The following is a 24,682-nucleotide window of genomic DNA, read 5'->3' on the forward strand; positions in this document are numbered from 1 at the left end:
GGAAGTTTTAGCCCAAACCGGGACACCCAGTCACTGCTTGGAGTCCTTGAATGAATGAGAAGAGAATTCCAAAGGTCTGTTGGGGCCTTCTGGTCCCTGCTGATATAAGTTGCAATGGGAAACATGTTCATTGAATTCCCACTCAATCTGTATAGGATTTCTATGGTGTATGGGACCTAGAGTCCAGCATATACCTAATTATTGAATCAGTAAATTCAAGGCTTTCCCTCGCTGAAGGGTCCACTGCCACTGGGCATTTTCTTATTCAAATTATGCAGGGGTAGAGCAATTATAAAAAATCCAGAGACATGTTTCTGCCAGTAACCTAAAGTCGCAAGTACCTGTTGCAGGTCCTTGTTGTTCTCTGGAGCTTTACCAGCTTCTGTTTCTTCCAGTTTATTGACTGGTAAAGCCACAGCTCCACCCAACCACCAAACAACAAAAAATTTAACCTGCTGACTTGGCCCCTGACATTTAGCAGGAGGAAGTTGTAATCTCCATGAAGTCAGTGTGACCCAAACCTGAGTAGATTCTTCTCTGACAGCCTCTACCTATCTACATTTTTATGGAGTCAGTGATTCAAAGAACGCCAATATAGAACTCAATAGCCCATGTGACTATGAAGCCGGTATTCTTTATTCATGGATCTGGACGCACAGGGAGATCTTTCTTGCCATTTTGTGCGCACTTTCAGGAGGTCCGATGACATCACGTATACTATTAACTACTACATATGCATTATCTTTCCAGGAACTAATAAGACTGTTATAATCATTTGCCCCAAATTCATTTACATTGTCCGTCCCTCTCTTGGGCATGCGCAGTGTCCTCTGGTGGTCTTCGGTGGTAGTTTTTTGATGAAGGCTGGAGTCTTCCTCTTAGATGAACTGTTCACCTTTCTGTCCTGACGCTTGCTCTCTTGCGTTTTTCTGAGGCAGCACATTCCTATTCTGAGTTAATTAGCTCTTGCCTTTGTTATCTTCTTTAGGATCCTTTTATCCTGATTAATGGCTGCCTGTTTTGCCCGGTCCACCTGCATCCCAAGGACAAGGCCTTCATTTACGACTTAGCTGGTCCCTGTCTTCTCATTATTTGTGACTAACTGTTTCCTGCTATCATTGGGGACACCTCTGATCAATGGTTTAAGGCAGACGAGGTCAGCCAGAGCAGCAAGGGGAACACCCTGCTCCGCACATTCATACATGGCTTGTACACAGGCAGCCTTTTGCATTGATTCAACCAGCCCAGACAATCTAGTGGTTTTAAGCCAACGGCTCACCTTGCTCTCTAGAATCTAGTCCCCCTGCCCCATAGGTAACTCTGAGTGTCAAGGGTTGGCCCCCCACGGGACCCCAATTAGGGAAACACCACAAGACCCCAATATTCCCTAGCTTCATCCACACTCAACAAGACTCAACCTCCTCCATTCAGTGAAACACAGAGTAAATATTCAGAAGCTCAGAATTATTTAGTCGGCAGAGACCTTTAAGATGATTGAGTCCAACCATTTACACTTCACTTTCCCCCAGCTTGTGCGCTTCTCTTGCATTTGCATGAGCTCAGGTCTGGACCGCGGGGTGATTTGTGTTGTGGCGTATCTTTGATTATTTCTATCATTCAGTTGCATCTCCATTGTAATGAGGGGTCAAATTTCAATATCACTTTCCCCATTGGACTCATCATCTGGGTGCCCCAGATATCCTCGTCCCAAATATCAGGATCATCACACATAATTAGATTCTTGACTTGGGCAGGAGAGGGAGTTGGAGCATTTGACAACAAAAAGTCTCATTTTTCCTGTAATCTCCAGTTCCTCTCCCTTTCAGCATCTAATTAATCTCTCAAAAACACTTTTTCACATTCACATTGCCTGTTCTGAGCCCTTAAAGGCCTCACTTACCTTCCGTTTCGTCTCTAAAGCAGCTTTGGTAACATCAGCTTCAGTTTGCAGTTCAGAGAGTTCTTTATTACAAGAAACAAGTGTGACTTCAGTGGAATTGTGTGGATTTCAGTGCCTCCTCCCGCACACAGGTTAGACATACACTTCAAATAGTGTACAGAATACCTTTACATTTCTTGGGTTTTTCCTTTTGTTCCTTCATACACTGCACTACCTGTTCCAACAGACCTCCCTACTGTTCCACAGCCTCTTAGCCTTCTCCCTACACAGCTCCCCATGGGTCATCTCGGCACAGATAGGGCCTCAAGGCGATCCAAGGCTGGGTCATTTTTACAACCCCTGTGAGTTGCCTGCATGCATTAGACTTCACCGAAACTTGTTCACAGACTGTGAGCCACCACCAAACATCTGGCACCACTGTAGTCAGTGCCAAAACACCTCTTGACGCAGTCGGGACAGGCTTTACCTTACCTTGTTTATGTAATAATATACTTCAGGATAGCCTGAAAGCCTCCAGGAACAAGCCATGCCTTATTCCATTTCCTGACGAGAAGCTGCAATGAAAACATGCTCAGAATTCACGTTAATCCTCTCAGCTGCATCTGGGTGGGCTTTTGCCACTTCCCTCTCATGCTCGCAACCGCCAGGGTCTCCTTGCCTCGGCTTTCCAGTGAAGATACAGAGTCAGCACTTCTAATTAAAATCAATGAACAAAGGCTTCAAATGGGGCTGCAATATGTATCTTCAAGTTTGATGGCAATGAAGTCATCTATTTTTCACAGATGAAGTGGCTTTTGTGGGAAGGAAAAGATTTATATCTATGAATAACGATAGCTGCAGATATTTATATGCTGTGTTTGTATGCACCCATGTTTGAATTTTGATTTTTCCTCACCTTTATGTAACACTCATATTTTCTATATGTATTATATTGAGAATAAAAGGAATTTCAAAGACAATCTTCATCACACTGTGAGCTCTCTGTTAGGCACCTTCAAAGGAAGGGCCTACACTAAAATAAAACACTGAGGAACACTTCGTGGATATGCTACCATGAGAGACAAGCAAAAACCAGTATGTGCATAGGGTAGCTAATGGCAGCAACTGAAGGTAGCGTGATGTGGGTCACTGGTTTTTCTACCTAACATTTACTTCCTCTGTCTTTAGAATACAATGGACAAGGTGATCCAGTGCAGGAAGAAAATTAAAAAACCACTGAGAGCAAAACACGCGTGCGTTGAGCATGTCTGCCCAGCACAGAGCTCAGCTGGGAGCAGTGATTGCAGCACTGCCTGATGCACAAGCACAATATGACACGAGTACGAATTAGCACCCAGCCTAGCCCCGCAGCCTCAAGTCGCCTCTTGGGCTCATCTCAATCCGTGCTGCCTTGACCAGCTCAGGCACTTCTGCTGTATGTTCATCTGTACAGTGGAAACTCACCCTTCGAAACTTGCCATGCCCAAGCAGAAGCAAAGGTTTCCTCAGGCTGTTCATTCTGAAATACTGAAACCTAAAGCAGCAGCTTTGACGTCCTGCACAGAGCATCGCTGCACGTGTGTGGTGCTGAAGGAGGGGGAGGAAGCCTAGACCGCACCAAAGCCAGCACGGCAGGACTGCAAAGGCCCCCAAATGACGCTAACAGCCCTTGCTTTAAAAATGTGTAATATCCAGCCCCTGCTTTGCTAGCTAATGCCTACAGGCAGAAAGCCTTTAACTGGCCCTGAATACGCAGGAGTTGGCCTGCGTGTCACTGCAACATGGTCACTGACACTTCTTAGCTGGTGCAGATCTCGAAAGAGAATGTTACCACAGCTGTGTGCATGCACGCCTAGTGCAACAGAGGTTTAAGTACGAGAATTAATTGTATCTTACAGTACAAGGACGGTATGGGTTATTTGCTTTCAAGATAATATAAAAAGAAAATAATATTGGATCAGCAGGATGTTGCTGGAAAAGGGAAAAATGGCCATTGCCTTGTTAAGAACCTGTTTGTGGTTCAGCCAAAGCTGCCACATGTGCATCTCAGCCAGCTGGGCATAACCAGCAAAAACCCCACCAACGGCTCCTGCACAGGCACCGAAATCAGGCAAATTCCACAAGAACTGTCAGTCCTGATTAAAAAAAAAAAAGTAGGAGAACTTGCTAGTGGTTGTAACCTGTCATTACGTGTTGTAACTTGTCATTTTGTCATTTGTGGCAGGTAACACTATGCTGGGCTGAGCACAGGGCTGGCTAATGAATAGCTTAGTTCCTGTTCAGTACAAAATTGTTTTCTTAAAGACCCATTACACTACACCAACACTTTTAAAACAAACAAAGGGAGAAAGATTATGGTGAGGATTGTACAGATCTGGGGGGGAATGAACCCCGCTGTCCCCAAGGTAAGAGATAAACAGACTAAGGGGAAAAACAGGAGATGAGGGTAAAAATCACAGCAACACCACCAGAACTAACTCTTGGCTTCGCTGAACTGAACTGAGGGTTTGTATTTCGGTTTAGAACAAGCTCTGCGGGAGCAGAAGGTGAGCTGGCTTTGTGGGTAGGGTACTGCGCTAGGACTCGGGTGTTTGTCCAACCCTTACCCAGATCTGTTGCAGTACACCAGACAAACTTAAACCTTTCCTGTAACTCAGGTCTCTGTAAGGCTGCTATTTCTCTACTTTCCAATCATGTTTTGGCAACAAGTCCTCTGCCAAGGGGAAGAAGTTCAACAGCTGGTGTTGAAGGTCAGGTAAGAACAGACACAATGACCAGCAAACCAGTTGTGAGGAAATCTATGAACTTTTATTCAAGTTTCCTTAGGTGAGTGCAGCTCCTCAGCATTATATATATGCAGATGTACACACATTAAATACGCCATGCTTTGGTCATAAGGTCAGTGCTCCCGAGGAGAAGACTGACATGAAAATTCATTATTCCTAACCACAAGCAGCCAGGGAAATGAAGCACCTCTTGGCAACCACACTTTGAAACACTACCAGTGCACAAATGGGAAAAGGAGGTCATGTTTAGCTGAAAACAGCTGGACTCTGAATGAATATTTTGCATCCAGCATGCACTAAGAGTGAGATAAAACTTTCAGTGAGCTCAAGAGCATGGTTTTGTGAGAAGGAAGGCCAGGCCATTTTGATCTTTTATACCAATATTGGTGTCATGACAATTAACACTGCTCTGCCCCTCGTCTTTGCTGCCTGGCTCTCTTCACCTTTCAAATGTACGACTGGTGCAGCAGGCTCAGCAAAGCCATTTTTACCCTGTATATCTTCTTCAGAAACAAAAGGCGCAAAATATCTCTTAGCAAGAGTTTCTCCCAGTGTTTCCTTCATTTATTTCTTTTGTGCTTTCTCTCTTCAGCCTTCCTTAAAAACGTAATTCCTATTTCTGTCACAGCATCGCCCCTCAGCTTGTCCTGGAGGAAGGTAACTTCTGCTGCTAAGCGAACCTAGAAAGAATCAGGTCTGATCAATCAAGCAAAGAAATGCCATTCTCCCCCGCCGCCTCCTCCAGTATAACAAGCTTTTTCTCATCCTCTTACCACAAGGGGCCCCCCTTTCTCACCTTACACAAGAAACAGATTATAAGATTGCATCAAAATATCTTTCCCAACCAAGTTAACGAAAAGGAGGTTTGTTTACACTGGAATGTGTGTAATACATTACCCTTCATTCCAGTGCTTTGCTTTCTTCCGAGAACCCAAGCGTGCTATTCGATGATTTTGCGATCACAACATTTCCTGGTCGCATACTAATACTTATAATACTTTGGTTAATTAGTCTTATAGCAGATAGAATGCCATCTGATGCACTTCTGATGCTTTAGTTTTAACATTACTCTCATCCACACTTTGTCCTCCCTTTCAGTATGTGCTGCAGTAACCTGGGAATATTGTTTATCTTCATGTATTTGGAAAGAACCAGGGAGTACTGGTTTACACCTATGCAGGACAATGAGACAGGCTGAAGGAGCAGTGGAGGAGCTCAAGCTCTCCACATCATGCTCCCTGGTCCCACCTGGCTTTTTGCAGCCACTGAAGAGTGAGGCAGGGACAGTGAGGAGGTGAGCCAACCTGCGTGCTTCTCCACCTTAGGATCCGGGATCAGTCTGGCCCTCTTTTATTTAGATATAGACATTTAATCTGGGGGAGAGATCAAACACTGCTTAATTTCCTCCTTTTATCTGAGCAAGTGGGTTTGCTTTCCTCTGCCTCTCTGTATTAGCAAAGAATGGAGAAAACAGGTGTGCACTTCCTTACCATCTCCAAGGCACCTCGAATCACCCCGCAGAGGAGGTTACAATAGCAAAGTGACGCTCGTTCTGCTGGCAGCTTCTCCACAAAGTCCACTAGCGGGTTTTTGTCCAGGATTAAGGAAAATTCGTTTCCTGCGGCACTACTGCAGCTCACGCTGGGGGTGACCCCAAGGTACATCTTGAAAGCAACCTGCAAAAGGATGGAAATCACTCCTGCTTCGATCTGTTGTGCGCAAACCAGAAGGGCAACTGTAAACCGGCTTTACCCCAGAAAATAAGGGGAAGGGCCAGACAGGATGGAAATTACACTAGATTTGTCTCTTTGTGACCAGCGTGAGCCAGAAGACGCCAATCTGGAGCTAGGAGATCCTCCAGGGAAGCGCAGCAGAATGCTGCTTTTTCTGTCTTTGATGTTCCTACATTTACAACCCACACGAACTGGTTTTACTGTTACCATGCGTCTGCTTTCAGCCCTGTCACGCTCCCCTGGGACCATTAGCATCTATATTAGTTTCTTCACTACACTGCCAGCTCAAGAACTCCTGCAGCTGGTGAGCCTGTGTTTTTGCTCTGATTTCCATCTGCAGCCACCAAAAACAACAACCCACGAAGACTAAGACTGCCAAGACTGCAAACTTACTTGATTATATAAAATATCGCTTGCTTTCCTTCTGCTACAGATGAACATTCCTCTCTATGTGCAACATCTGCTCTGCTAGTGGAGGGGTCCCCTGCGAGCGCGTTTCTCCAGACAGTGACATCACGGCATTATCTAGACAGTGTGCACGCAGGCGGGCTGGCAGCAGGCAGTTCTTCCTCTGGAGAGCTCTCCCCTGCTGCACCACTGCAGACTGCTACTGAAGATAAAAGGGTCTTGATTTTTACCTCTTCAGTGAGTATCAGACATGGATGGTTTCCAAACAATCCTGAAATTCTTTATGAACCAGAAAACCGCTATAGGTTACAGTTTTATGGCGCTGCTGACAATGGGAGGTGAACGTGTGTTTTCTCTTGTTGCTTTCAGATGCCCCTGCAGCAATGAAAACTTCAGGTACGGTTTGGTATTTCTCTTCTCCCCAGCTTTTGTTTTGCTAGTTATTGGATACTTTTTGAACACCAGGACCTGGAAACTCTTTACAGGCTGCTGGGTGAACCCCAGAAAAATATTCCCCAGAGGGAATATCTGCCATTTCTTTTACGTCTTTGGACAAATCACTTTAAATGCTCTGGTAGCCCCGGTGATGTGGCTTTCTGTGGCTTTGCTCAACGGGACTTTTTACGAATGTGCCATGAGTGGCTTGAAGAATCCTGCCTACTTACAGGCAGTTTGCCACAGCAAATCTGCACAGTGCTTTGAAGAGCTACACATGGTAGCCTGTGACAAAAGCTCCATGCCCTTTTCAGAGAGCGACGAACTGAAACGAACTCTTCAAGCACAGTCCCAGGTAAGAAAAATAAATAAAGAGCATTATGTAGTCTGTACTGCCACTGCGATTTATCTGTGGAAGATTCTGATGTCAGGTGCTGAGATAAACCTACTGGTTTGATACAAACAGTTTTGTCATGACATGGCCTCGCAAAATACAGTCAATGCTTCTTTCAGATCAGTTTGAGCTGTGCCATACTTCCTGGGTGGGGGGGTGGGGAGCACCTACTGCAGCATCAATAAGACCAGATAATTCAAAGCTTTCTTCCTGAATGAAGATTGCTCTAAAGCAAAAAACCTTCTGAATTGTTTAGGAAGCTGAATTAACAGATGTCACCCCATTAAAGGTCCTGTCCTATTAAAAAATCCATACCACGCTCTCCTATTTTATATACCATCATGATAACTGAAATGAAATCTTAGGTCACTAACAGCAGAAAAATACTGAAATATAAGGTTTGGGATAGATTTGACTGTTTACATAATGTGTTTCAGTTTGTGTTCCTCATGTTCATGATGCCAGATGAGAGCATGTTTTTGTTCTGCTTGGAGGAAGAAAGAAACATTATAATAAACCAAGCAGAACATGCAAAGCGGAGACTGAATTACGTTTTACTGTAGTTGTGTGACACAGTTCTGCTCACTGCCTTGTAATGTAAATAAATAGACAAAAAATCAAAACAAAGGGGAAAAAAAGAAAAAAAGCTACAGAAAATGATTGTCAGCAGGAGGGAAAAACACTCTCTGAAGCCAGCAAGTTTTTGTCAGACAATTGTATCCATCTGGAGTGATTTCCTCCCAGAGAGCCGGTTTCATTTTCAAGTCCTCATGAAAATAGGACTGGAATGCAGACAAAGCCTGCACTGCAGACAAAGCCTCTTATTTGAGAGTTTTAAAAGTGACTGGAAAAATAAAAGAAAGCAAAGCTATTCTTCCATGCAAGGCCCTAAGAATAATTGTTTGTCAAGCTTCTGTTTCACATATTTCCCTGAGGAAATCCTCTATATTCCCTCAGCTAAATATAGATTTTTACTGGCTGTTATTTTTTTAACATCAGTGCAAGAGTTCACGTGGGAAAGGTTGCAGCTCTCCCTATCATCACCATTAAAGCATGGGAAATCAGTTCTGATCCTTAAGGGTCTCTGAAACCTAGAAGATTTGTTCCACACTGGAATTTGCTCCACTGTTTGAAAACAAGTTTTGTTTTGTTTTGTCTTGTTTTTTGTAAATGTTACACATTGCAGTGGAGCAGGTGGGTAAAACAATCGGCCAGGCCAGTGGCACTAGGCATGAAAAAACTGTGTTCACACCTCTGCTCTCCTTAGAGGAGAACATCCCACAATGACAATTTCAAGTGCATTTTCCCACCCTCAGCCTTTGCTCTAATCCTGAAGTAACTCTTTCTTTTAAATCATTCTTAACAGAATTTTGTCAAACTCTTGATGCTGCTATAAAAAAAAACAGTTGAGTGATGCTGGAAAAGTTCATTTCAGCAAAACTGAAGTTCTCTGAAAATACAGCAGCTATTTCAAATCAGTGTATAGATGAATTTGGCTCTATTCTGGTGCCGACACAGACCTGCCAATGCACAGGCTATTTTTTCTTTCTCATGCCCTCTCCTCCCAGCATTCTCACAGGACTGGGCAAGAAGGTAATTTTAAACAAGTTTTGGCATTAAAATTTTTTTCTGCTACAAAGGACTGATTCATCAAAGTCAAAAAGAGTTCACAAGAATAGCACAGATTTCAGTGGATCTTCTGATAACAGTATTGGGGGATGCTTTTTCAATTTAAGACCACCTTTTATATTTTTATTAGCTAGTTACTGCAATTACTGGCTTGGGGTTATTTTTAAATTAAAAAGAAGCCTGAAAACAACACATCTTAAAATGGTCACAGTTTGAAAGGTTGATTTATCTGGGACAAAAGGTACTCACCCTTTCTGGTTTTGTAGCTCAGCACAATTCAGAATTGTGTCTTAATGCTAATGCTTGCTGCATAGTTTTATTCAATGCTTTCAGGAGACGGAAAACCATTCAGCACGTAGGGATTGTGATATTTCATTCTCCACATGCACCTTTGCCTTTGTGTGACAGAATTCAGTGGGCAATTCCAATACACTACACACCGGACGGTTTGAGCATTGCAACAAACTCTCAGCAAGATCCTCTCTCAATCACGCAGACACTACTCCTGCTCTCAGGACCACTGTTTTCTGTATAGCTCTGTTCAGCCACAACAATATTTGATCCATCATTTAGATCTCTCAGAATTTCCTTCATACACGGTCTTGTAGTTGAAGTCTGAATCAAGATCATTTGTCCCTGAGCCTGCCACTGCCACTGCGCTGGAGGTGTCTCTTCAGCTGTTGTTGTACAAGTCCCCTTTGTTAGAAAATGGGATGGGGAGGCAGCCAGGCTCTAGTATAAGCCAACTTCTCTAGCGAGTTTTACTGTAAAAATCAGCCAGCTTTTGCCTTCCTGTGAAGGAGGCATCAGAATGAGCGCTAGTGAGAAGCCTCAATCCTGACGTCCTCTGCTTCCCTTTGGCCTCCCGATGGATGCCCCATTAACAGTGATTCCAGGCACCGAATGCCATCTGATGTGATGTCTACTGTAAAGTCCCAGGGGAACGACAGGCCCTCCACATGAAGTGTGGTGCTGTCAGACACTCTTCATTTAAGTAGTGATTTCACTTTAACCTGAAACCCATGTCTTTTTGTTTTCCCAGATTTTAGGCTGGTGTGTGATAGTTACTGCAGCTCTTCTCTCCCTGCTAACCACCTGCTGTGCCAGCTGCCAGTCCAAAGTCAGCCACCTCCAGCTGAAGTTCTGGAGGGTGTACAAGGAGAAGGAGAAGGAGCAACTGGAGCAGATTTTCCAGCTGCATGCCACCAAGTTGAGCGAGAGAAACCTGAAGTGCTTTTTTGAGAACAGGCAACCAGAAGCAATTCCCCTGCCAGCTTTTCAGGCCTGGGAAGATGCTTCCCAGCTCTTCTCTTTCAGCAGTAGCAAACAGTATTACAGCACAATCCACAGGCTAGTTGAAGAAGGCCATAAAGAAATCAGTGAGGAAAGAGAGACAATGCTGGACTTTGCAGCCAGAAGGGAAATACCATAGATCAAAGATATTTTCCACCTTTTTGTATCTTGCTAATATAGCATACTTCTAGTTGGTTTCATCTCTGTATTTTTTCAGACGGCCCCTTTCTTGTTCATAGTGTTTCCTCTCAGTTACAAACTTGCTCCAAAAGGATGGAATGAAATTACTTCCCTGCATCAGTGCAAAGGCTGCAGTCCTCCATGGCACTTAGCATTCATGCTCTACTAATGTCACTGGCTTCAGATCAAGAGCTGATGGCAGAAAAGAGATAACGACTTCTGCAAGAGGGTTTTAACAATAACCTACAGAAGAGGCACTGTGGTATGCTCATCTATGTAAACCAAGAGACTATCATGAAGTAACACCACTTAAAAGATATGAATATGATACCGGAAGATGTGTGTGGCTTTCTGATAGCCCATAGAAAGAAAAGGTTTTGCTTCCAGGTCATTTCCGGGTGATTTGCAAGTACAACGTCGTTTTGAGGCACCGGTGGTCACTCAAGGCATCTCAGTGTCTTCGGACTCCTGTTGTACCTAGAACACCACGGATGGTCACAGTGATTAGCCCTGGTCTTCCAGTCCCTGACACATCTGCCTGGGACATGGAGCAGTGACATCCATGGACAGTGAGGTGCCAGGTAATTTTTTTGACAGACCTTACAGCCATCCTGCAGGCTACCAAGAAACCGAAACTGCCAAATGATCTGGTGTTTTTGTGCTTTTGTTTAAAAATAACATGCTATTTATAACCATACTCAGTTGTTGTTAGTGCTTTGTTACAATAATGAAAACACATCACAGATATTTTTCCTCTGTAGAGTACTTGGTATTATCCCCCTGAGAACGACTTTTTGTACGGGTCTAAAGCTCCTGTTCGAGTGGGTTTCAGGCACTGGGTGCAGCCTGCAGAGCTGTTGTTTGTACTTGGCCTGCAGCCGGTGTACGGCAGAGAGCCTGGAAGGAAATTCCACATTTTAAGACAGAATCAGCAGGCAGATTTTCATTTTTCTGACTGTCTAAGGAAATTTAGCATCTGGGGTAAGAAGAACTGTCAGGTAATGCAGGTGAAGCTACTGCACAGTCAGGGCTTCTGACAAATGCGTTTCACCCCAGAGCCCTACGCTTTACGTCACCCACTTGGAATTCGCCACGTGGCTCTCACACAGGGTGTCATACAGTGTTTGCAAACACTGTATAAAAGGAGAACAAAGTTTCTGCCAGGTTTCTTTCCCTGGGGTGGCTGGGCAGGCTTTCATGCAGCATCTTACTGCCAGTGTCCCGGAGTTTGCAAAGAATCAGATTTTTGCTTTGTTTGAATCAGGCTCTTATAAAAAAAACCAGGGTACTCTGCCCCGCTGTTCTCATACTCACTGCCCTTCTTCAGCAGAAAATAAAAAACTCCACATCTATCTGCATTTACAGACCATTACTCTTCTTTAAAATAAAATCCAAGAGCTAATTCCACTGTCTGCTTAGAATTTTCTCTCTGTATTTTGAAGAACTTGAGGTCTTCAAGCAAACATTTTAAAGTTTTTTATCCCAGCTGACCCACTTTGCAGCAGACTTAGAACAAGTTATATGCCTAAAGGTACCTGCTGCAGCTGAAAGCACAGAGGCAACACTGCCAAAATGAAAGTCACAACAGCAGGCATGTCTGACACCATGTCTGGCGCATATGTATTTTTTCTGGCCCCTCTCCTGTTATAGTGACTATCTAATTCCAGGGTACACATCCCCTTCCATTCGCTGCTTTTGTCTTTCTTTATGAGAGATGCCCCAACATCTACCGCCCAGCCCCATCTGACCTCCTCCCCATATGCAAGAGGAGAGGAGACACCACCTAACTGCAGGATGTCCCTGCTGCCTGGGCCAAATTTCCTTTCCCAAAGTCATCTTTCCACCTCCTTCCTCACAGAAAACCAAAGCAGCAGGGATGAAAAGCGGAGGAGACAAAGTAGGCTAATGTGCTGATCAAGTAGTATGGGAAACAAGTGGGTTGATGTAAGGATGAGGTCTCCACTGTGCTGTAAGAGCTGGGCCATGGAGGCAAAAAGCAGAGCTGGCAGACAGAAGGGTGGGAGGACAGAGGGATCCCACACTGAGCTTTTGGCACCCTCTCTTTCCTCAGGAGAAAGCTCAAAGCTCTGTACCTGAGTAGCCAGGACTATCTGACAAGGAGTTTCCCAGCCCAGCTTTCTCCTTCACATGGAGGGGCAAAACCACTCGCCTATTGCAAAAGCTGCTTTCTATCAACATTGCCCCTGAAGCAAAGTTCAGCAGCTACCATGGCAGCTCAGAAAGAGGTGAAGACTGCTGTCAACACTATCCTAAATAAAATGGAAAAACAAACAAACAGCAGAATCAGCATTTTCTCTTGGAAAATTTAGATTTTGCATTAACTCTGATGTCCATCAAAATACGAGTGCACAAATAAACAGGAAACTTCTGCTCAATTCTTTGTGCTTTGTCCCTCAGTTTACTATTTCTTCTCTGTAAGAATCCAGTTTTCTCAGTTAAATTCTCTTAACTCTTCTTCCACTACACATCTCCTGCTCCATCCAACTTTAAGTCTTTGTTACAAAAGCAAAAACTAGCGAACTGTGCTAGGTCCTCATATCCTTCCAAGTTCATTTCAGATGCATTACATTATGATGAATTTGTCCAAATTCTACTGTTAAATCTCCTGTAAAAGAGAACTTGCATGGAAACTATGCAAAATCAGTAGCTGTTTTGCAACGGAGCACCAAATTAAGGCAAAATTGCAAAGCTATAAAGTGAAAATTGTAAAAAAGTCTTAGTGGAAAAAAATAATTTAAGTACATGGATAAATAATTCAAAGAATAGATGTGAACATTGCTTTTTAAAACCAGGCTCTGACTGGCCAGAAATTCCTTTAAAATGGCTATACACAACTTCTCTAGAGGGTAAAACAAAGGGCTTTTCAATCTTTCTTTGTGAATCCAAAAGATGGGGAAGTAAAAGAAATTAGTAGTTTTGAAGGCTCCATCCATAAATTGGTGTGTTTTCTATCTACACGAAATAGAAAAAAAAAAAAAAGAACTTCTATTTAGACATGTAGATAGGCTCATCATCAAGATGGCACCCATGTAAAGCAAAATCTCTCTTTTGAAAATGCTACCTGCAACTCAATGGGATTATGTATTACTTAGTGTCAAACGAGAAATCTATGCAATCAGAATTAAAAATGTACCACCGCCCTTTTTCAAGTCTCAGCCAATCCCACCTCTCTCAAGCAGCAAGAATAAAATCCATTTATGTTCTGATGGTGCTCAAATATAATCTAGAATTACTGAAACATATAGGAGGCCACTAACTTACCAGCTCCTTTATACACTACTGGGGACTTTTCACTACGAAACATTGTATGCATAAGTGATGTTGCAAAGTGATAATACTGACTGGCAAAAAAATTGGAACCATGATTTCAGATGACATAGTAACAAGATTAATGAAGGAGCAGAACTGATCTGCTTAGAAGGGGAAAGGCAGCCAAAATCACATTTTTACTAGCATACTTTTCACTCTTAGTACTTTTCCAAGGTCTGTGTTTGGGAAGAGTGAGATGCTCTAAAGGTCTTGCCATCTGTTGCTGATTCCATGCGCTTAAACTTTTCTTGACTCTTTACAGTAGAGCACTTCATTTTTCAGTTTACTGCCTACCACTTAGCCCGGCACCCCGCTGTACGCATTTCCCTCTCACTGCTGACACCTGAAAAGCAACATTCACCAGCTTCGTAAATTCTGCCAGCTTCTGCGCTGGCCACGTGTCAATACATCAGGACCTTGTGTGGCAAGGCCTCCCATGGGAAATAGAATCACATCTCTTGTCCTACAGCTCTGGGCTTGGGGATGACGTGGTTGGGTTACCGAAGCCCTGGTGGCACCCAAGAGCCTCTCTACAAGCAGCTGCAGAGATGTATGTTTGCTGCATTCATGGAGCCATGAGCTGCTACCACAAAGCTCATCTCTACAGACACTGCTTTTCAGCAAGGGACATATCCCTAGGCACAGCACTGAACTAACACAGCTACGGAGCCTGTAAGCCAGCACTAGCTCACTGCGGACCAGAGGGTTTGGCCTGGCTGCTCCCACCCATAGCTCTCTCAGACACCTCCTGGGGCAGGGTGACGCTGCGCTGTAGAAGGTAACAATGTTCTGGGATTACACCTAAAACCAGAAACTGTTCATTTTTCTATTTCTTTTGATCAGATCAATGATGTCAAGGTCTCGTGAGGAGGAATTGGAGTAAAAACTTGATTTTGCGGGATTACAGAGCAGAATTATCACGCTCATTTCAAGAGTAAACCTCATTAATTATCAGATCCAAATTGTGAATCCAGTCTTGGATATTACTTCTTCAACTAAGCTTTGTTCTTATTAACATTCCTCAGTAGGTTTCCACTTCCTTCTCACAAATTGCCAACGAGCAGAAAGCCTGCTTTTACACGGCCACTTTTATCTTTCTTTTATTCAGTCCCGACCGCAGCCGTGCAAAATCACAGCACCAACAGGAAAAGTCAGAGAGCACCATGGGAACTCAGTGTAGAAGGACTCATTTTGGCTCATCATCAAAACTTGGTGGCCCTGCTCCAGTCCAGTATAAGCAAGCAGTAAATACCAGGCTCTGCAGTGTGAGCCAGCGGCGGAAGGTTTAAGCCCTCAGTCGCTGCCTTAGGTGCACCTTTCCTCTGGTATTTAGTTGTTAATATGGCAAGCTGGCTTTGGACTCCTTGTTTTTGATCTTTGCTTCATCTCTTTCCACCTCCACAGGGAACGCCCAGAGCCTGAGCTTACAGACTTCTCCTTTGCTTTCCAAAGGACTGCAGGATAACAGCTGCGTTTACAGGGCGGTTGGCTCTACCAACCGCAGTTAACTGTGCTTAACTGCCTTAATTAACTTTTATCTGTCCTTACTTTACACACGTGCTCTCAAACAGATCTCTGCCTCAGCAGAGTTAGTGCAGTTGAGTATTTAAACACTTTTTCCTGGATGAGAGCTCGTGCAGTGGTCTCCTAGAAGATCATGTACGCAGCTGTGTAATTATGAACCAAACAGCATATTTGCAGTTACTTGCCAGGTCATTTTACATATGTTTTCTTGGTATGTGCCTCAGGCAAATGTGCATGAAGACTATTTAATAAATATTTTGTCAAAGAAATGTGAAGATGCTTTCCATGTCACGTTTTGCCTCAGAAAGGTTATATACCGACTATAGAACTGCTCCTCTAGTTGGCTAAAAATAATCTCAAGACTGTGTGCTTTAAAGCTTGTTCCAATCTTTAAACGTAATTTTTTCTCAGTAAGTCTCTTTTGAAACACAGCCTGCAGAGAAAGAGTCTTTTTCACTCTGTATTTTGTTGTTGAATCCTGTGTACTTAAGAATGATGGTTCAACTCTACTAAAACATTTGTAAAAAGGGAACTAAGAGGAATAAGACCTAGAAAACCAGATATCTGGCCATGCATGAAAATCTAGAGAAAATAAAGTAAAAGTACACCCTAAAGAAGAAGATAAATGGGAACAAAAATGTGATTTTGCAGCCTGGTATCATTTTTGTAACGAGATGATAGTGTGTTTTAATACAGTGATTGAAATGCAGCTTGTCTTGCAGTTTTCATTCAGCCGCCCTTACTATCTCTAGTGGATCCTCTACCCTGGCCCAGCTCCTCCAAAGGAGGAGCTTTGTTGTACATCATCCTGATTTGAGGCTCCATTTCAGGAAGAAATGTAATTTCCACTCTTTTACAAGCTAATGGGATCTATCTGACCTTTAGTAATGTCACCTGCTTCTGCTTTAAACTTCGGCAGATCACGCTGTATGTGTGTGTTGTGCACACGTGCACTTTACATCCCTACCAGCAACAGCAAATGCGAAGAGGTCCTTTCTGTATTTCTGTGACAACCATCAGTTTCTCTGTGACAAGCACTTTGGAATGCTAGTATAACTTCATCCCTCCACTGCAGTCAGATGTAATGTGGGTATTTCTGATATGATTATGAGCAGGATCACACATCACCTGAGAGCATCCACATACGCTTTGAACTAAGATATAACCAGCACATACTGGTGCCTTAGTTCACTGTACAGAAAGCCTGTTGTTTCCCAGTGCTGCAGTCAGTGCTTAAACTTAATGCTCACATTTATCTGATCCTGTTGGAAATTCTTAAGCAATCAAAAAGTATGCCAGGCCAATTTTTTGTCTCCTAAAATGAGCCAACGGAAACGAATCTCTTTTCAGTTAACTGATGCGCTGTTCTCTCTTAAAAAACGACTGCCCGGCAAACAGTTCTTTGTTACGAAGTGTGGTTAATTTTTGCCACTGGGCAAGGCCACTGGCAACACTTCATAGCTGAAAATCATAAAGGATAACAGGTATCACTCACCATGATCTGAGCAGATATTAGTTCGGGTTAACTCCATATCTATGAACTGCCACCTCCTTCACAGTGACTCAGCAGTCTAAGGGAGCTGGACACCGTATGGTTTTCTCTTTGAGCTTCCCCAGGAAATCTGACTTGTCCACGGGGGTAAACATACATCTTTAGAAACTCATGTATTGCCACTAAATTTCCTCCTAGATCTTTTTTGTCTGACAGTAGTGTGAATGACTACTCAATGAAAGGGAAACGTCCATAAAAGAAGGCAAAAGTACCCACCCTGGTTTTATCTTTTTGATTTTCTTATTAAATTTGTGGGTAGTCAGGAAAATGAGTTCCTCTCATTTGCCTTTCTTACAGCTCCTCCCTGCTACTGTTGTGTCTTCCTTTTGTAAAGAATCCTGCAGCTTGTTCCTAATATTACCATTTTAGGGTTAAATACCATCTAAGGTAATTATGGAGATGTTGAGGAGATTCAGATGGCAGGAGTAAGAATATAAAAGTTTAAGATTTGTTAAAGTTAAGAGATGATTAAGGCTTATGCTCTGAGAGCAAGAAGAAGAAGTGAGGGAATATATGATTTGACGTTTGTCAAAAATGGATCATTGTTGTTTGCTTCATTCTCTGGTAACACTGGAAGGAATCAGCTTAAGCTGCAGCAAACAAAAAGAAACTTTTTAATTCTTCTAATAGCAAAACACCTCAAAGGCTACTAGGAATAGAAAAAAAATTAATTTCAGTTCAGCAACTGACTTAAAGGTCAGTTTAGGTCAGGGCTTTGCAACCTCTCACAGGTGGTATCGCTTTTTGTGTTCTCTGTCCTCAGCTCAGATATAATACTAACACCCATGTGAACCAGTTCTATGGTTCTGATGACCCGTTGTGGTAAACTTAGCACTGTGGGTTTATCAAGACCATGCGCAAAATTCTCGTCTCACTAAGCATCACATTTTTTGTGTTCTGTGGAATGTTGTTTTTTTCCCAGCCTGATACAGCACTATGCTACAGAGGCAGAAAGTGATGTCTCCTCTCAAGGCCAACCTCTGTGAGCTGCTGATTGATATGAAGTTGAAGATAAGGAAGGGGCTGTATTTCACCCCATGGAAGCTCAGTAGTTTTTGATAAGACAGTCACGATATAGCAGAAAATGCAGGTAACTGTTTGGTGCAAAATGATAGAGGAAGAGGGAAAAGCTAAGACCATCGAAGCTGATGAAGCTCTAGAGAACGTAAATCTTATTTACCTGTGCAATCACGTCTGCAGTTTCAGAATAACTGCGGCACTTTTTCACAGCTGAACGAGCTAAAAAATCATCAATCAGCCTTACGCCAATGCCGTATCCCCTAAGGAGAAAACAAAGAAAGTTAGCATTCAAAACAGGGAACTTCTTTCCACCCACCATCTCCCTAATCTGTTTCCTGTGCTTTCTCAGCAAAACAGCTGCGTGTTCCTAAATGAATGGCTTTGAGGACAACAGATTTTGGTGGCCCAGATTCTTCTTTCTATCTATCACATTTTGCAGCGCAAGGGGATCTCTGCTCATGTAGTCATTTAAGGAATAATATTCCTTTAAGCATCATACTCCTGGCAAGGATCATGTGAACGTTGCTTATATACACATTGTCTATACATACATTTATATTTAGTTACATGAATAAATATTAGATGTTAGATATATGTGTATAGTATGTAAGTAATATACAAATAATACACCTGATATTGCTGTGTCACTAAAAATAGGATAAGATAACATAGCACAGCATGTTCTCCATTCCTCTGTGATCCCCAGAGCTCATCTCACACTGTCTTTGTCAAGGAGAACAAAGCAACTGCCCCTTCAAGTCACAGCATTCACCTCTGGGGTGGTATGGAGCTCAGCAAATCCTGGGCACCCGCGTTGCAGCATTCAGGTGCCGGGAAAACCCATAGGAAATGGACTCACACAGATCCTTTCGCTTTCTCCTCTTATCTCTTCACCTCATTTTTCACCCTTCCTCCACAGTCCCCTTTGTCTTTTTTCAAACATGTTCCCTCCCTTCATCTACTAGTTGCAGAAAGAATCCAAAAGTTGCTACTTAATACAGTTTCAGTACACCACCACCTTCATCTCGTATTTAAAACACCACAGTTTTGGAGAAATCAAACAAAAAAGGATGAAAGTTGTGGGAAAATACCGGAAGACTGGTGAGGAGGCCTGTAAACATGCCCAAGTGTTTTGCAGCTGGGGTGTTGAAAAACACATCTACCACATTAATTGTTGTTTAGCTTTGTGTGCTTGGCAAGGAGAACATCTGCGTTTAGATAACATAGGTCTGCAATGGACTCAGAGGCACCTTATCGAACATGCTTGAGATTCCTGCGCTGCTGTGGGAAAGATCAAAGCACGGTGGAAAACTACGCCTGCAGGAATCCCTGATATATGGGAGAAAGCAGCATGTTTGAAAGCTTTTTTGCTTTCTAGCACCGACTGAGCTCCGTGGTGTCTGTGTCCCCCTGTGGCGTGCCTTCACCCAGGCACTGCTGCAGAGATCCCCTGGTTCATGAAGGAACGAGAATCCATTTACTCCTTGTGTTTCAACCGTGGTTTTGTGTTTGTTCCTGCATCCTGCCTGTGTGGGCTCACACAGAAGTCGACGGAAACTTTTATAAAACAAATATTCATTCTTAGCACTCACGCCTTAACAAAGGCCAGTAACTACATAGTGTGCAAAACAGCCGTGTCTCCAAGCATGGTTCGGAAAAGGGAAGGAGGTTGATGCAAATGTTATGAAAGAATGTGAACTCAACACAGAAATGTTCTTAGGGAATTTTTCGTTGCCATTTATGTGGATGTTGGCAGTCTCAGCCTGTTTGTCAGAGGCCCTGCACTCTCAGTGAGGCAGCTGGAACTTGACTGAGTTTCTTACTGATTTTGTACCCTGTGATCTGACGCCTAATGTGGTGACAAGACTAAAAGTAGGTTTGGCAGCGTGAAGTTTAAAATTGCAGTATGTCATGCATCAGAAGACAAGGAAATGTTTATTTATAGCCTAAGTATCGACATCAATAATGTTGACAAATATGTCATCAGCAGTTAGCAAGGTATTTATTGGTGATGTTCATGACTACTTAGATTATTGGTGATGTACATGACTACTTAGATCCTTCTCAACTTTTATGTCTTAGATTTGCAAAGACGAATAATAAATTGACAAGCAGCTATTTGGCAACTGTACAGTGAAAAACCCTTCTCACTACAGATTATATATGTACATAGGGAGAGAGAGAGAGATCTAAGAATACTGTTCCCAGCTGTCACAGTTCTGCTGATCTATCAGGTTTCTTCCTCAAGCTGAGTTGTTTTCATCCTCATAGAAGGAAAGATGACCGTATTGCTTTAATGAAACCTGTCACTATTTAATCAAGTCTTTGTCAAGAGAAAACCAAAAAGACTTTATAAAAACAGATATAATAATAAAACCACAAAGAGCAAAGTATGTCTCCACATCTTCCAACACTACCCTTTAGTAATTTCTGTCACTGTGCCTGGAAACACAAGCTTTACTCTTCTGCCAAAAATCTGATATATCTTCTTGTAAACCAGCTCAAAAGTTGTTTCTTGCTGATCTTCTGTGATATCACTATTTTTGCTGTGATAATGCCTAGGAATTTCAGGATGACAGGATCCTATAAACATAGGATCTTCATTTTCCAGAGAGGTTATCCAGGTAACAGTCAGTTCCTCATTGGCGGTTTGTGCTATCTCACCCATTGCTGTACGGTCTTTTGAAGGTGAGAGGCCTGTCTGTCCCTAACCCGGGGCGGGGGGAAGAGAGCCACCCCACAGGACCCCAAGTCAGACTCCTAAATTACACCCTTGGGGAAGGCGACTGACTACAACAGCAGGCTGCTTATTGACAGAGTCACCTAAGCCAAATCCCTACAACCTGGAATTGTGACGACTTCTTGTCTGTCCACGTCACAAAACCACGCTGTAGCCAGATGAGAGGCAGCCACGGGAAGGCCACATCATCAGTGAACACAGAAACGCATGTGAACTAGAAAACACCTGTGAGAAACAAAAAGCTTGACTAGTTTGAAATTACCTGGGTACAAAGAAACAGAAGAGGAAGCTTAACATGGAAGTTCCAATTGAATACATGGATATAGGAGATGAAAGTTAGAAGTTTATACTATTAATTAGAGTAACAAAGGATCAGCAAGGAAAAAGTGTAAGCTACCAAAACAATCCTGACACTTCTCTTCTGAGAATTCAAAAGCTAATTGTTGATCTTAATTCACAAATTAGCATTATTTCTGAGACAGAATATTGAACGTTATCCCCACGATTTCTGTAATCCTAGCCAGAGTGCTGGAACTCGTAAGGTAACACACAGGAAGCTGAAAGGTAATATACAGGCAGACAAATAGCATTACCGATAAAGCAGAACATTCAAAGCAGTACTTACATTCTATCTAAACAGGTGTTGACATCTTCATCTTTTTCATAGTCCTTGCACAGCTGGGCTACCAAAGCCCCGTACGTGAGTACAAAAAGTTCTCTGCTCTGCCAAAAAAGGTGGGAATCAAAAATGAAGCAAACTAGAATCAAATGTTTTCACACTTTTGAGCTGCTACTGTATTAAAAACAAGAAAAAAATAACACCTGTGTTAATCAAGAAACTTTCGTCCGTAAGTCTGTAATCACTGAAATCCACAATTCGAGTGTGACATAGTCTGACTTGATCATCCCTTGAGTCTCCGTGCAGAGATTCTTCTTATCAGAAACGTCATTTATTGGGATGTAGCTACTTTCATCGGGTACATTCTTGCATCCTATAACTGCACATACATATGTTGGATTGATAAATGCTGTCATATGCCATTCAAGATTAATGACGAGTGTTTAGTTGCAAGACAAATACTTGAGACAATGAGTTATTAGTCCTTTTACAATAGGAACCACAGTGTTTACACTGAAATTCCAGTTGCTTCAGAAATTGAATCTGATTCAGATCATCACTGCTTTTCTGTTAAAAAATAAAAGTAGAGCAAAGTAGAAAAGAATTGGTCTCATTGGCATTTCCCCTGCTTTACTGGACTTTACAAGTAACCTGGATCACTGCCAATACTAGCTCTCCAAATGCCTGGACAATCTCACTGTGCCATTATTTCTGTGTCTTAATAGAGAAGATGGGTTGGTTTTCTTCCTTCCTTACCCTGCCAAACCACCTCCGTGGCGCTGCGGAATAACTGACTGTATTTAGTGGGAGCAGCAGCTGGCCTTTAGGGGAGAGACTAGGTTGACTCTCATTCAACTTTTTGGACAGGAATTGACTAAAGGAAGTGCTACAGGCCCGTGGCATGTGGGCAGACTAGAGGTGCTTTTTGTTTACAGCCTGTGGAAAAATAATAGTGAATACCAATGAAAACAGTAGAACCAATCACACAGGGGAAGGAAGAACGGCTTGGTGGAAAGACTTCTTCTGGCTTCCACTGCATCAAAAACTTGGAGTTTAATCAGTGTTCCCATTCTAAGTCACTGTTCAAAATCTTAAGTAGTATGGAACCATTTCCTAAACTTGCCTTTGTGACAACTTCTGTTTACAGTAATATTGCACACTGCCAAATTCTCGTTAACAAGTTTTTAATGGAGTAAATGGATGTCATAAAGGTTCTGTATTGTTCTAGTCTCAGCAAAAAGCCTGTGTCGTAATAAGACAAATACCTTGGAGAAACTTAGGCATTGTGTATCAACGTACTTCTGTTTATCAGCCACTCTTGCAATCCGTTGGGAGTACATTCTCCCATAAACTCATGTGTATTGACTTTAATTATACTATAGTCTTCTTTGTACTTTCAGTGGAGATCTCTGTCCCCTTTTCAGAAACTGGCACGACATTGCTCTAAAGCCTTCTGGAACCTCTCCATTGCCCCAACTCCTAGTAAAAATAATCACTAACCATCCAGACAGCCCTCTAGGCTCTAAGTTCCTAAAGAAAGTCTCTCCAAACAAACAGGAGAGATCTCTTTCTCTCTGTGTTTCATTTAATGACTATGTCACCACAGAGACACATGAAGTTACCTGGCATTGCTATCCCTGACCAGAAATCTCTCTAAGCACTTAGACCTCCGTAGAGAACAGAACCCAGCCTCAGAAATTTTCACCTTTCCTACACCTGATCAGAATCTCAGTCTTAGGGATAAAGTAAAAAACGCACTTAAGTGCCCAGTGAGTGAGACAGTCACTCTGGTTTTGTTACCAGTCTTCTACAGTTGTCCATAGAAAACTTTCCCTCACCACCAGCTTCCTCCCTCCTCAGTTTGTGTTTTATATATATATACTCATATATACATGTGTCATAATTCCACTTCCAGAGGCAAATACATTCTCTTGGAGACACAGTACTATTACTGGGGAGTTTAATCCACTGTGGCCTTATTTCTGCATTATGGCACTTTGGTATTTTGGACTTGTGGCAAAATATTCCTAAATGATTTGAAATTTTCAACCACAAAGAGAGATTCTAAGGAAATTTGCTGTCTGATTTTTTTTGTATTTAGACATACCACTGCCAGAGAACAAGAAGGAGAATGATTGGTATCTTTAATGGCACAAAAGACTGTTTTTTGTGATCACGCACTTTCGGAAGGCCTCTTGGGAAAATCTTGCATGCAGTGTATTTAAAACAACTGCTGGAGCTTTAAGAGAATATTAACATGAAGTGCAGAAAAAATAAGGAAGTTTTGGTTTCCATAACTTCCACTTGATAGAATTTTGTGATCAATGGTCAAAGCCAACAGTCAAAGGTTACAGTTTTAGCATTGTTTCCCCAAGAATCATATTTTGGCCTTAAAGCTAGATGCTGTGATACTGTGACGCTGCACTCCCTGTGCACAGGAAAAATGCAACCCTAGAAGATGAAGAAGGATCCCTGCTCATGAAACATCGTCCCCAAAAGAAGAGCTGGTCTGCTGCGCAGGAGGCACACAGTGGGTACCAAGTATGCTGCGCTCCCAGATGAACCATCTCTTCCTGTGACTGTTCAAGGGGTACAGATACATCCAGTGCAGCTTCTCTTCTCCAAAACAAGAACAGAGTTCTGGCCTCAGCGATTCATGCTGAGGGCAGGACTGTCTGAAAATCATTTCACATCATAGTCAAGGCAGCTGGAGAGATATGAAGGCTCCTAGAGCTAATCTCGGTATTGCTGCTCAGACTCAAACCGACTCCAAGTCCTACAGGCAGGTTTTTTTATGTCACTGCTTAAGAGCCGGCAGCTTGCTGGCAGCTCATAAGGGGATTGCACTGTACCCATAAACGCTGCCAGCGCCTCTGTTCTCATACTGGCGGTCTCCCCCCCATCCTCTCAGTGCTTTCAGGCTATTTGGAAATACGACTCTACGAAACGCATCAACACAGTAAGTGCTAATTCTTAGTCCAGGCACAGTTTCAATCGCATGTTACAAAAATGTCTTACTATTTTGTGGTTCTCCTGCTTTCTTCCTGGTGGCCGAGACATGTTGCTTGTGTAATGTCTGATGTACTTGATTGATTGTCAGTTTATGTCTTTTCTTCCTCAAGCAGCATGGGTTTCTCTCAATCACTGTATTTCCTCTTTC

At 42.7% G+C, this 24,682-nt stretch overlaps 2 protein-coding genes across 3 annotated transcripts; one reads left to right on the forward strand and one right to left on the reverse strand.

Annotated features, from left to right (window-relative positions):
* Positions 1 to 5,225: 5,225 nt before the first annotated feature.
* Positions 5,226 to 24,656, reverse strand: TRAPPC3L (trafficking protein particle complex 3-like). The gene is made up of 5 exons (XM_010131598.1): positions 24,541 to 24,656; positions 21,529 to 21,626; positions 18,324 to 18,423; positions 6,156 to 6,341; positions 5,226 to 5,345 (listed from the first exon to the last, which is right to left on the reverse strand). Exons 1-5 carry the CDS (start codon positions 24,580 to 24,582, stop codon positions 5,226 to 5,228), a joined length of 546 nt encoding a protein of 181 aa, XP_010129900.1. The 5' UTR covers positions 24,583 to 24,656.
* LOC104489435 (protein FAM26E-like) lies at positions 6,928 to 10,787 on the forward strand. 2 transcript variants are annotated; one of them, XM_010131597.1, is made up of 3 exons: positions 7,010 to 7,043; positions 7,176 to 7,596; positions 10,307 to 10,787. In XM_010131597.1, exons 2-3 carry the CDS (start codon positions 7,393 to 7,395, stop codon positions 10,694 to 10,696), a joined length of 594 nt encoding a protein of 197 aa, XP_010129899.1. In that variant the 5' UTR covers positions 7,010 to 7,043; positions 7,176 to 7,392; the 3' UTR covers positions 10,697 to 10,787. The 2 variants fall into 2 exon arrangements, with proteins under 2 accessions (XP_010129898.1, XP_010129899.1); XM_010131596.1 differs by having other exon boundaries at positions 6,928 to 7,596; positions 10,307 to 10,696.
* Positions 24,657 to 24,682: the final 26 nt, after the last annotated feature.

The sequence above is a fragment of the Buceros rhinoceros genome, unplaced genomic scaffold, assembly GCF_000710305.1.
Source record: "Buceros rhinoceros silvestris isolate BGI_N320 unplaced genomic scaffold, ASM71030v1 scaffold20142, whole genome shotgun sequence".
Lineage (NCBI taxonomy): Eukaryota > Metazoa > Chordata > Aves > Bucerotiformes > Bucerotidae > Buceros > Buceros rhinoceros.